The sequence below is a fragment of the Tympanuchus pallidicinctus genome, unplaced genomic scaffold, assembly GCF_026119805.1.
Source record: "Tympanuchus pallidicinctus isolate F22 unplaced genomic scaffold, pur_lepc_1.0 scaffold2, whole genome shotgun sequence".
Taxonomy (NCBI): Eukaryota; Metazoa; Chordata; class Aves; order Galliformes; family Phasianidae; genus Tympanuchus; species Tympanuchus pallidicinctus.
This window is the reverse complement of record NW_026294721.1, coordinates 50,583,623-50,596,965: the sequence shown is the minus strand read 5'-3', so window position 1 is coordinate 50,596,965 and position 13,343 is coordinate 50,583,623. Positions and strand designations below refer to the sequence as shown.

At 40.2% G+C, this 13,343-nt stretch overlaps 1 protein-coding gene across 3 annotated transcripts in view; it reads right to left on the bottom strand.

The window, feature by feature from the left end:
• The window catches only part of SNX25 (sorting nexin 25), a 58,057-nt gene that overhangs the window by 10,703 nt on the left and 34,011 nt on the right, over positions 1–13,343 (bottom strand). For all 3 annotated transcript variants that reach the window (XM_052683025.1, XM_052683026.1, XM_052683027.1), the window contains 5 exons: positions 10,998–11,188; positions 7,447–7,578; positions 6,557–6,832; positions 2,623–2,778; positions 904–1,035 (listed from right to left, as the gene is read on the bottom strand). In XM_052683025.1, the coding sequence (XP_052538985.1) occupies positions 904–1,035; positions 2,623–2,778; positions 6,557–6,832; positions 7,447–7,578; positions 10,998–11,188 (887 nt within the window). The remainder of the gene's footprint in view (positions 1–903; positions 1,036–2,622; positions 2,779–6,556; positions 6,833–7,446; positions 7,579–10,997; positions 11,189–13,343) is intronic.

Genomic DNA, 13,343 nt, shown 5'->3' with positions numbered 1-13,343 from the left:
GTGCAGAAGGTACACAGTTAAAATATATCTGTGTCCTGTACAGCTGCTCAGCTGCACCAGGAGAACAATCTCTGCAATGCACTCTTCCTGTATCTGACCGTGGAAACTGGGAAACCCTATCTGACTTCTGGGTTTCACATCTCTCTAGAGAAAAAGTGCAGCAGCATCCTGACAGAACACACAGCACCAGCTTCAACTTCCAAAAACATGCCTGGTTCCAAGCACAGTTATTTCGGGAATTACCTTCCTGCTTTCTCAGCCAGAACACTGCAAAAAGAACTGCTTGAATAGCAGCTTCCAGCACATGGCTCAGAGGGAACAGTGTCTACCAGGAAGGTCCCCACCCTTTGGGTTTGTGTTTGCAAGTCTCCTGCAAATATCTCACAACAGCTATTTCTGAAAAATGGAAATGCTGATCTGAGCAACTTACTCTCAGATATAAAGCACTTTCTTTCTGGGTATCCTATCCTAGTCCCTTGAAACTGCAATACCATTACATATTGTAATACAAAGTGCAAAAAGTGTGGCATATCTTTGAAGCATACTGGAGAGACAATCATGCTCAAGTGCAGAAGCACGGTATTTATAGCATGAGGCAGCTCTAATGAAAAACTGTGCTCTTAAGATAGCAAACTAGTTTACCCAATGCCAAAACCTGCTCATATATACACAGGTGTTTTAATAACTCCATTACAACAGAATCTGGGCACTGGAAATGTTTCTACATATACAGTAAACAGTTGGGAAAGAAAGGAGTTCAGAAGAGATTGTTTTTTCTCGCCAAGCAAATACAAAGAACACACACGTACACAAAGGCAAAAGGAAAGCATATGCAATTTTTTTATCCTTCTCTTTCTGCAAGTTTGAGCTGCTGCAGAGGATGAAGACCCATAAAAACCATACCTCGCCTGAGATGATGAAGGCTTTCCACATGCCGAGATTCTCACACCACCAGTCTGTTCTTGCAATGTGCAACTGAAGGTCGTTATGCTCTCTCTCCATCAGAGTGATCTCATCCTTCAGCTTAGAAACAATCTGCAGAGGAAGATTTATCAATCACCATCGGGAAGAAAAAGCTTGGGTGGCACATCCAGTCACATTTCTGAGGCCACTACTCAGAAAGGCAAAAAGATGCAAAAGACCAATTTATGTGCAAAAGAAAATGATGACAGTACACTTGTACAATAACGTTAGCCTCAAAGATCAGCTCCAATGCTAAAATGAAAACCAAAAGGCACGATACTGTCACACTCTCAGGATAAATGAGGCACATTAGATAGAATAATTTATTATACAGTTCATATATTGTGAGTTTTATTCTAAATTGAAATTGCAATTACTGCAACACCACTTACTGAAGGCATTCTCCTTACCATTTTTCCATTTCAGATACACACGATGAGATGGAAGAGCTTGGGAATAGATTACATTTCCAGGAACAATGCTATAGTAACATTTACCCAAGTAGCTACCACTCAACTCACTTCAGTTTTGGAAAAGTAGAGGACTTACTCTTATGGAAATCACACATTGGGGAAAAAAAAAAAAAAGATGTTCTCATCAGCACATATCTCACAGCCAATCTCACAAAGGAGAAATAGCATATCTTACAATATCAGCAAAAATAACTATCTATACCTAAATCCCAGGGGACAGTATCTAGAAAGGGTAGAAGTATACATAAAATGTGGTATTTGTGTACAATCTGCTGCCAGGTGTGCTCCTGTGCTACAAGTTTTACAGCAAAGGCTCATAAATGTGATGAGGTGGTATATTGTATTATTAAAAAATAGACAGCTGCTTCCACATTTATTTGGAGTGGTGAGACCCTGGCACAGGCTGCAGAGACAGGCTATGGCAGGTGGATGGTGTGGAAGGGACAGAGGGAGCGAAGCTGGCCAACGTAGCCTCCAAAGCTACTGCTCACACCCTGCTTTAGAGGCATATGTCCCTGGAGCAATGAGAATGAATGGGCTGTCAACTTCTGTTCAGACTAAATGTTGCTGCGCTCATCCCATGTTCAAAGTAACAAAAGAAGGAAGGAAGAGCCCATAGTCCTGAGCCATGGTGTAGGCCCAGGCCATTTCAGCCGTCCCCTTAGGATGATGAAAGTATCCTCTGCAGCTTTCTCCTGACTCCTTTAAGTCACTTTCATGGGTCTTTTGTTCCTTTATTTAAGCAAGCCCATTGCATATTGGGACACCATGACACTGCTGTGCTACTTGCAAGACAGCAGAGGGAGCAGCAGTCAATGAGCGCAGCCCTACACTGCAACGCTGCAGATGCAGCAAGGACTCAGAGCCAGCTGTCACAAACAATTAATTATACAGATCTAAGTGGGCAGAGATGCAAGGAAGAAATCTGATTTGCTGTGGACAGAGCAACAAGACTATAGGAGGAAAGGTCGTTATTTTATGTCAGAATTTAAATCACAGCTGCAGTTGTATTGACAGTAGCTTTAAAAAATAGGAAAAAAAACAGTTGTCACCAAGCTCTGATTGCACTTTTAAAAACAGGGTGAACAAAAAAGGCATCAGATTTGTCCAGAAAGGGCCTGATATGACTGGATATTACATAAACACATCATATGAAAAAAGGACTGAAGACAACCAAGGTGCTCACCTTTTTGTTGGGTTTTGGTGAATTACATATGGAATTTAGAGCCTGTTTCTTATATTTAAGCTTGTCGTTTAGTTGGCGAAGCTTATTTACAGCATAACTGGCCTGTTCATTAATTCCTGTGCTGCATTCTTCAGTAGCTTCTCCACAACCTTGGCTCTAGAAACAGAGGATGGGGATGACTGCATCATTAAGGTGAAAAAAGGAAAAATTTTGTATGCTCTAAATGCATTTCATGTGTAAAAACATTTATTCTAGATAAACATGTAGGTCTATTGGCATATTAGTCTAACAAATTCTCATATATACTTCAACCAGCAGATCCAATATGAGACATAAGAAAAGAATGTCAAATTATCATTTCTACTACATCTGCATGAAACTCTTCCAAACAAAAATGACCTTTGAGCTAAGTCTGTGGTGTGACAGGAAGAATCAACGCTTCTTTTAAAAGCAGCAACAGCTTAGTAACTCGATATTCAGAACCAGACAGGACAGCAAATACTCAGCACTGAGCTGGAAGGTAGTAAGACAAGGGGAAAAAAAAAACAGAGCTCTTATACACAGTCCTGACTCCAACAAACCTTCACAAAACAGATTTAGCAGCCTGTAGAACCAGCTAACTACAACCTATCTCTCTGTAAACAGATTTTACTGCTGTTTTTAGAAATGCTAATAAAAAATGTGTCAGAAGCACATACGCGTTACCTAAATTCAGTAATCATTTTCTCATAGTCATTGAAACAAACCAACTGCTTTTCCCATCTGCTGCACAGCAAGCACGTGGAAAAAAATGCAGAACTTCACACCTTTCAGCGACTTCCTCTTTAACAACTTCTGACATTTGCCTTAACTTCCCTGTTCTTACGGTAGCTCCTCAAATAGGAATGAAGAGGCTGAGATCCAGCAAACAGCACTGTGATGCACCCACCATCAGCAGTGTCATCCTCAAAAACCTCTGAGGTTTGCCTGTGGCTGAATGGATCTTGGTTTTATCGGTGGGATGAATCTAATCCACAAACAAGGGACAGACTTCTGTGTTATTTAATGGTATTTCCACTAAATAAGTTTCATCTCATTTTAACATAAAGCTAACAGAAGGATATCTCTGAGTTTACATCTTAGTGAAATAGGTTTGAGAAGGTCGCAGTGGCAGCAATAATTAACCTCCTCAGTTTGGTCCTTCTAAAGGATGGTAACGTAAGGTAGGAATCAGGAGTTCTAGGCAAAGAAATCCATGCCCTTTTCCAGCTCTGCCTTTGTCTCCTATGTGGCTGAGCAAATACTAGCTGCATGCCCTGTCCTTCCATCTGCTTTGCATGATCTGTAAACTTTGTGAGTCAGAGACTGCTTCAAAGCACACGTGCAGAGACTAGCTTACAGCTTCTTAACTACAATAATATAAATAATAAATACTAGCAACACTGGACTTTATTCCAAACTCCACAGATCATAAGCCAAACATTTGAACCTGCAGGGAAACAAACGTCATACAGAATCAGGAATATTAGTTTCAGCAGGGAAGAGCTGGCAGCTGCTCCCACCAAGTCTGGCTCCACTCACCAAAAGACTGCATTTAATTACAAAGCAGTGAGGCTCTGCTCCCAGAGGAAGGCTGTAAGATCCATCATTAAATGATTCTGAGCCTTTCAGCAGGAAAACAGTGCTGAATGCAAGTTTGTCATATAATGACAAATTACAAGATAGCAAGTTACCTCCAATAGAATTATCAGATTTATCAAATAATCAATCAACATACTCAAATCTGAGACCGTAATGGATTGTGCTGCTTTCACCTTATCTCCACTGCACAACTTCTATTCCCACTACATCTCCAGAACACAGACCTGGGACTGCAGTGATCTGCCACAGAGCTCCAGCATGGCCTCCTGGCTTGTTCTGTTTGCTTTTGTGTCTTTACTTGTGACCCTTAAATGGAGCTTCGTCCATGATACAAACAGTGATGACAGATGAGAAGGAAGAGCTTGTTCCACTAGCAGCAGGACCAGCAGAACGTGCCCTCACCTGGTTTGGTCTTCTCACATTCCATCAAGGCTCACATTTGTGCCCTCCCCCCAAAAGGACACTACATGGCTTTTATCTCAACAGAAAAGTGAATGGAAACTGAACACACACACAACTCCCACATTGCCCAAGAAAATGTGAATATAGACCACCAAAATCCAAACCAACCCCAAAACAACCCGTATTCACTGTCTACATGGAAACCTCCAGGCATACCGAAGTCTCAACTGCAGATTCTTATACGTGGGGGAAAAAAAGCTGTTTGCTAGCTAGTAGCTGGTATTTCCACCCACAGTTGGAAGGCTATTGGAAACTTCTAGAGGAATAACTTGCTATAATTTATTCCCACCCCAAATACTCTGAAGCCTGGTGCAGAGCCATTAGGATCACTCTATTAGATGATGCTCTAACAGCACATGCAACTTCGCACTTAGCTTGTAATTTAAAAAGATGCAGAAAAACTTCAACCCTATAGAAAAATTTGGCCATATTTTAGTCTTTAAGGTTTCACAGCAAACACAGCCTTCAAACAAGGCATGCATTTAAGCAAGCACAGAGAGGAAAAACCCATGATGCCTATGTCCAAGATCTGATTGTTTCAGCAGTGAACATTATCTGACAGTTAGCTCAGTCCTAAAGCATGGTGTCAGTTTTCCTTGAGAAATGGTTATCACCACTGGTGGGAATGGTGAGACTCTGAATAAAATACATGAAAAGAATAAAAAGGGCAGAGCTCAGAACAGAAACCACGGTGCAAAAAAGAGTAATAGCATTTCCCCCAAGTCCAACCAGTGCCAAGAAAAGGGCAGGACATTCCTGACATACCTACCACTCTCAACACACAGCTGGGTCAGCCATGAAAAAAAGAAAGCAGGTCTCGAATACTTGGTCAAGGAAAAGGACTCTGAGAGAAACGAACAATAAAAAACTGAGCAAGCTCTCAAGATTTGTATGGGAAGTAATTTCTTTACAGCAGCTCATATGAATTAGTTAAAGTAATATTTAAAGAGCAAGCAGGAATGCCTTAGGCTTTGGAATAACTGCTTCTAAATGCTCAGGTTGGCATCAGCACCTCTGGATTCTGCTCTCATTTTTCTCACTTGGATTCCGTTTTTGAGAAACCAGTACATGTCACTCTGTTCTGAGCAAAACTAAGATATTACTGCTGCCCTGAAGTGGCAGCCTGAGTGAAAGATGCTCACAAGCCTGAGAGAATGCCCTCGTCAAAGTGTTCTTAGATCAAAATAACCAGTTGCCCCAGCATGACTGATTTAGAGAACCCACTGGAAATGCCTGCCCCAAGGCAGCAGCTGTTGGGTTACTGCTTGGCATTTGAAATGTTCTGTTTCAGTATCTCGAGTTGCACTGCTATTGTAATCAGTTTATTCTTCCAACACAGTCTATTGTTTTGTTCCATAAATTAATAAAAAACACTAAGATTCTATTTTTTCCTTTTACCTTTCTCTTCCTTTCTTGCAACTTTAAGACCCACTTAGTACCTAGTATGTGCAGGGAGGGAAGGCATGGAGAGTGTCAAGAGAAATGTACAAAATCACTGACACTTCCTTGACTGACAAATGAAACAGCTGAGTTTGTATGAGGTATCTTGCATTCTGAGATACTAAAAAGCAAAATGAAAGATAAGGAATACAAAAGGCTTAGAAATCCAAAATAGGTACTATTAACTAATTTAAAGTTGTCAGCCATTTTGTACCGTTTTGTTTCAAAGAGATTGCAAACACTGAGTTTATCCACTGAAACTACAGAAGTTATAATATTTATAAACATTAGAAAAAAAAAAAAAAGAAATCCAAAGCTCAAGGACAGAAGATGCTTCCACACACTTTAAACAGGATCATCTCCAGCTCACTGTAACTAAGCAATGGTGAAAGAAATTGTCAAGGTGACTCACAGCTTCGTCTTTGTCCTCAGGAGTTACTTGGACAGAACTTCTTTCTTCTTCCTTCTTGACTGATCTCTCATATAAATCACTGACGATAAATGAGGGGTAATATCTGTCCTTCAGAGTTTCATAAACATCTGCCTGAATTCTGTAGAATACTTCAATGCCTTTATTACCCACAAGACTTTGCTCTACTTCTTTATAAAGTGATTTTTCCACAGGTATTTCTCTGCTTTCCACAAAAAAATTCTGGTAAATGTCACTCACCAGCTGAGGTATTTCAGCCTGCAAAGCAAGGATGGGAGATGAAGAGAATAATAAATAACATTCACAATACCAGGATGGCTCTGGATCCAGGTGCATAACTTGGAGGGTGATCAAGCTGATTTTACACCCAGATGAATGAGCATATTTGCAAACCTCTTACTGAGATCAGGCACTCTGCCTGAGCACCTGTGCAAAACAGTCCATTTCACAAGGTAAGCACTGCTATTTGTTAAGTGAAGAAACAGCTGTGTTCTAAAATTATCAAAGCTCCTCACCCTTTGCTTTTAAAAGCACACCGGAGACACGTGCACAAGGACAGGAAACTGGGTATTTTCAAAATGCAAAACCAATCTCCTATTGCACACTTTCTCTCTGGTGGAGAGGGAAATTAGTACTTCTGCCTATGAGGCACCTATTTTTTATAGGTCGTGATGCCACATAAAAAAAACCAGAAAACTACTGTCACTATCAAAGAAGTCCACAATTTTTAATTGCCACACTGTCCCCAAACATTAAGAAGCTAAAAAAAAAATCCAAAATTGCTCAGTACCTGTCCTATAGCATCGCTATTTTAAAAGCAAGCAGATATCCTGGTTCATATACAAGCCACATGGACTTGCAGTTTTTCCCACCTTATTAGCACTCCTCAGGTTCTCCACAGACTCCCACAGATCAATCAAAGCCACCTTATCCATTCTGTCCATATATATTCGAAAATGCTCTCGGTATGAAGGGTTGGCCAAAATTTCTTCAAACTGAAGAATCTGAAGAAAAGAAAAACAAGTGTAAAACCTCTCAAAATACCTACCTGCCACCAAACAGTAAATCTTCATCATTGATCTAGACTAGGGTAACTAAGGTAATCAAACTATGCTTCCAAGGTGAAGTTCCTAACAACCTGAATTCTTTCACTTGCTGCCCAGAGGTTTGCAAGTAGTTCAGCCACATTTTGTCAACAGAATTTAAATATAATGTCTTCACCTCTTATGTCCCCTTGTTATCCAAAAGAGACAGCTGTACACACATGGGAAACAACAAAAAAAAAGACAACTGGTTGTAGTTTGCTCATCTGCTCTGAAAAAAGTTTACATTCTTTCTTTGCTACTCATGAATTACAATGACAACTCTGTGAATTTGGAGAAAGGCAAATGTTAGTAAATACCTTTTAATTTTAAGGAAGATCAATAAGCATTCTTAGAGTCACCTCGCCAATTTTTCTCCACATAAGCAACATCTATCTCAATCCAACAGGAGGTAGCTTGTGGGAAAAAAAAATCAGCCTTGAAAGTTTCAAAATGGCATTCTTAGTTAAGTCTCTTTTTTTCAGAATGCCTTGAATAATCCCCATATTTCCTCGTGTCATTATTCATGGTGCGCTGTAATAATTCATTTATTCACAGACACTACATCTCAAATTAATTCTGATATTCAGCACTTCATTTTGAGCTCACTTGGCTTTTCTTAGTTTGCTACTTGATGTGGAAGCCCACTCCTGCCGGAAGACACCACCATCTTCAGCAAAACAGTAATTTCAGCTCTCCTTTATATCCCCACATGCCATACCACCACTTACCCTGACATTACATGATTTTACATTCTGAAGCTCAGAAATCACAGTGAAAATCTTACCAATCACCAGTTAAATCAGAATCTATCCAAGGACCATGGAAGCAAGCTCTTCCAGTATCATTACAAGCACAGACTCCCTGCAACTTAAAACCTCTCAGATAGCTTCTGGATAGAATTCTCTTTGGTACCTCACAGCAACTCTTACCATTCACAGACCATAGCTACACTAAGGAGATGCTGCAGCTCCATGGACTATGTCACAGACATGGCCATGATTATTTGTGCTCTGTACAAAAGCCATGAACAAGTTATTTGCTAAATGAACACAGGCAAGAAGAACTCAATTAACTTACTGCAGTGCCGCGAGTAAAATTTCTAAGAAAAAGGTCCAGGAGAAAATAAGAAGAGATGTGTTATATATTACACTAATTAAAACTCTATTTTCTCTGAAAGCAAATCTAACACCCAGGGCACACTGTAAATCAGAATCAGAGCTACTGACAATTCAGATTCAGGTGGTAGCTGAGTGCCTTTGTTCATTACTTTTAAACATTTGATTATAATTTACACATTTGAAATAATGGGCTAAGTGAAATGTGCAAAATCAGTACAACCTTGTGACTCATACATATTTATGAAAGAAAAAAGTGACACTTTTATAATTATCTTCTGCTATAAAAAAAAGTATTTCCAAGCACATCATTTTTGTTTCTTAAGTCTGTAACAGGAAAACTGACAACTCCAGATAATCCATCCTCACATTTAAGACCATAATCAGAACATAAAGCCTTACCAGCACCTCTATTACTGCCCTGGAACTGCAAGAAAGGCAAAGTAGAAAGCAGAAACGAAACCAAAATATGCATTTAGGCCACTGGTCGATTTATTCTTTATTCAGCTAGCACCAAACATTTCCCAGAGTTGATGATGTATTCAAGCTCCTGTACTACACTTGCATAAAACAATAATTCAGAACATTATCAGTAAACATCTGTTTCTGACCTATTTCATACACATTAAAGGCAAAATTCCAGGTTTTTTTTCTACAGGAGCTAGCTATGCTGCAGGTTAAGCACTAGCTTAACAGAAAAGCTTTCACCCCAGGCTTCACCAAGAAGTTAAGGGACAGCAGCAGCAACTTCAACATCAGTTTACCTGCTAAATTTTAAAGGAACATTTTGTCCTGTTGCTGTGAAAAACCCAAATTGCCTGTACAGAAGGGGCTGGGGGCCTGCAGCTCAGACTGCAGCTACTGCAATACAGGCAGTGGATGAGAAGGAATGGCAGTGAAGGCAGTCCCCTACACAAAGCCAAGCCCCGGGCATTTCACTGTGCTCAGCGAAGAGCAGCATGGCCGCTGCCTTGTGTTCAGCCTCCCTGAGCCCCTTTTCTGGTCACTGCACTGGGAACAACAGAACAGAAAAGCAGTTTTCCTGTTTACTGCTCTGAGGGGGAGGTTTTTGGTTTCTTTGTAGAAACATATCAAAACGTGCAGAAGCAGAGCAGCACTAGATCCTATCACTTGTACTGCCAATGCAACCATCAGCACTCCTATCCAGTGCACTTTCACTACCCAACCCCGTTTCTCTAACAGATGTATCCAGGAAGCACAGACCCTCTCAGCAGGCCCTGAACAGTCTGCTCAGAAGCATCAGTGACCTTCAAGGTTCTGCCACATGCTTCTCTCTGCCTTTTTCCCACTGGCACCACTTGCTCCATTCAACTTCAGGAAACAGCTCTGGGCTGCCTCAGCACAATCTTTGACAAACTATCTGAAATGGCTCTTGAAGGACAAGTGGAGGGTGGAGAGCTGCCCTCTTTAAACCACATTCACAATGAGCGATGCGTAACAGGTAAGAAAGAGTTGCATGACAGAGAAACAGCACACTCAGTTACAATTATTATAAGAATGCAACGAAACTTGGAAATCCTGTCAAGAAGGGTTAACTTCTTTGTTCTACCTACATAAAAAGATAAAATCTTCTAATCAGAATACAGAAATTGCTTGCTTTGCCCAGAGGGGCAGAGTAAAGTACACAAGGAAGCAACTAAACAAAATTTAGCCAGACTAATTAGCTATGATTTTATTTTTGTAGCTGCTGACTAATGCAACAGCAATTACGCCTGTTGTTTTATTGGTTTTTTTTCCATTCCTAGAGTAGAGTGACGTAGAAAATAAGCAGTCAACAGTCTTAAGAGTTTCTCCTGCAGGGACTGCTCTTAGTTTTACTAGTTGCTTTCTACAAGTAAGTGTTTGCTTTTGAGTAACTCAGTATTTACAAAACCCACAGGTATTTCCTACAGTAAATATAACAAGAGGCAATGAAACATTACGCATATGTTGAACTCTTTTGAAATAAAGTTGCTGCCACGATCTCACGAATTCCCTGCACACAGTATGCCAGCTAATCCTGATTTTCCACAGTCAGCAACGTTCCAACCTGGATGATCAATGAGTCTTTCCAGATACTACAGCAGTTATTTCCCAACAAAAAATGTACAGCAATTAATTTACACTTCATTCCTGACGGAAGGGAGGATTAATGACAGCAGAGTTAATACGAACCACATTTAGAATGACCTTCAGGCTATGAAAGAACTATTCAATTCATACCTTCTGACTCTGAGAGCCATCTCCTTCATCAGAAAAGCCGTCTTCCTGTTGATCATAAGCAGGCCCCCCCAGGATCCTTATTCTCTTCTCACATTGCTTCTTTGCTACTGTCAACTGATTAATATACCTCTTCATGTTGCGAGCTCTCAGCAGGTCAGCTTTCATTGCTGCAGTTTCTTTCCCTTTTGAATCTGAGAAGAAAGCAAATCAGAGATCATTTTTTACAACACAAAAACGTTATCTCCACAGTGCCTCTGTGCCCTGTGTGATCACAGCATTTGTCATTTGGGAATCAACTGTGCCCATGAGTACAGCTGCTGTGAAGTTTGTATATGAATTTGGATTATTTTGAAGTGTTCTCCAGTGATGCCTCGTGTTTATATAAAACAGTTCGGGGGGGGGGGGAAAAAACGTCCATTGAATGCTGATTTATTCAACTCTCTCACCATCATTTGCTGTAAGACACAGATTCTAAATGTTTACTACAGGTTGTACATTTCTCAGACAGCGTTAGGTGCTACCTGCAGCCATGGTATACAATAAGTCACTGAGTGGATAGTTTATGTACCTCACTGAACATAAACTGAACATAACCATGACTGAATACGAGGACCAGACTCAATGCTTCCCAGCTCAGCATTCCATATTCCCATGCATATCACTTGTAAATCCAAATTTCTTGAGCTTGATGCAAACAGCACAACATATGGTCTCATCCCCAGACCATATGAAAAATTGAGATGACTAAAAAAAACCTAATAATGCCCCAGCAAGACTGTACAATTCTGTTGAGTAGTGAAGTAATAAGACAGTCAGCTGAACAGGGCTTGGTAACAGAAGGTATGATGTTTGTGTATTCTATTTAGTTATTAAGAAAACCTAAGAAACAAAGCAAAACAAAACTTAGCAGATAAAGCATATAAAAAAACCTGAGCTGAAATCATGCCTGTTTTGTATAGCTGCAGGGTGCAACTGATTCACATTTCTACATTGGTTTTAATATCCTCCTGCTCCAGAAAACATTCCTGTTTTTTCAGGCTGCAACTAGAGCTCTGTAGCAAAGTACTTGGGCTTCTATTCAGCTCAGGATTAATTCACTGCTCAGGGATAAACCACAGAGATGTATTGTGCTATTTTTTTGAAATATCAAATGTAATAAAATGTTGTGGATAAAAACAGCATTCCATTTGCAGAACAGCTACAAGAAAGAAACAAGCATACAGCTAGAACGCATACAAAGAAAAAGGAAACCTCTTTGGAATGACTTCAAATAGGTACCCGAAATACATTTCTAATACACTGAACTATCTTTCCTTTTAGATTTTTTTTTTCCATTTATTTACCCTTAAAAGCAACATGTAAATATCTTCATGAGTTTTGCCCTTCATATACTGAGGGGCAACTCAAAGCGTGTAGAGATCTATAAATCCCTACATATAACATGAATACTGATATACTCCCAAAATACTTTACTATAGTCTTAATCTTACTTCTTTTGCTGCACGTATTTATACATGTTAGTATGGAAGCTTCCTGATTCACGGACTGTTAGTGTGTCTTATTTGCTAAGTATCATTTACATCTGAGCTGCCACATAATAGTGAAGCACATAGTACATAATACTCACTGAAGCAAAAGATAAAATGAGTTTACCATGAAAGAAATAAGCCATCTGTTTTCCTGGCATGTTATCTCCACAGGGAAGTCAACAGAGCATTTAATTTAGTGTTTCAGTTCCCTGACCGGAGGTACCAGTATTACTGAGGGAACAGGAGAGAACAACAAAAGGAAAAGAAGGAAGAAACCTGAAGCACAAAATACCTCTCCCTCACATTAAATATACTGACAATACGAATACATTGAATTTGAAAGATAAGCCCCCCATTTCCCCTGCTCCACCTGACTTTAAGATGGTTTCTGGAAGTTCACAGTTCTCTCAAAAGCTTAAATACTTTGGGCTCAAAATGCTTGCATACTGACAAGCATAGGCCTGACAGAACCACTGCCCAAATCCTCCTCACCTCTCCTTTCAGCTACAGTGCCCACAGGTAGACCCACACATCCTCATCCCCTGTGCTAGCAACTGCCGTGCATCTTAGAATCATTAAGGTTGGAAAAGACCTCTAAGATAATCCAGTGCGACTGTCTACCTTCCACCAATATTGCCCACTAATCCACATTCCTCAATACCACATCTACAAGTTCTTTAGACATCTCCACGGATAGTGACTCCACCACCTCCCTTGGTGCGTGCCAGTGCACTGCCACTCTTGGAGAAGGAATGTTTCCTAATATCTACTGTGAACCTCCCCTGGTACAACTCCTCAGCCTCCTCTTCTGACTGCA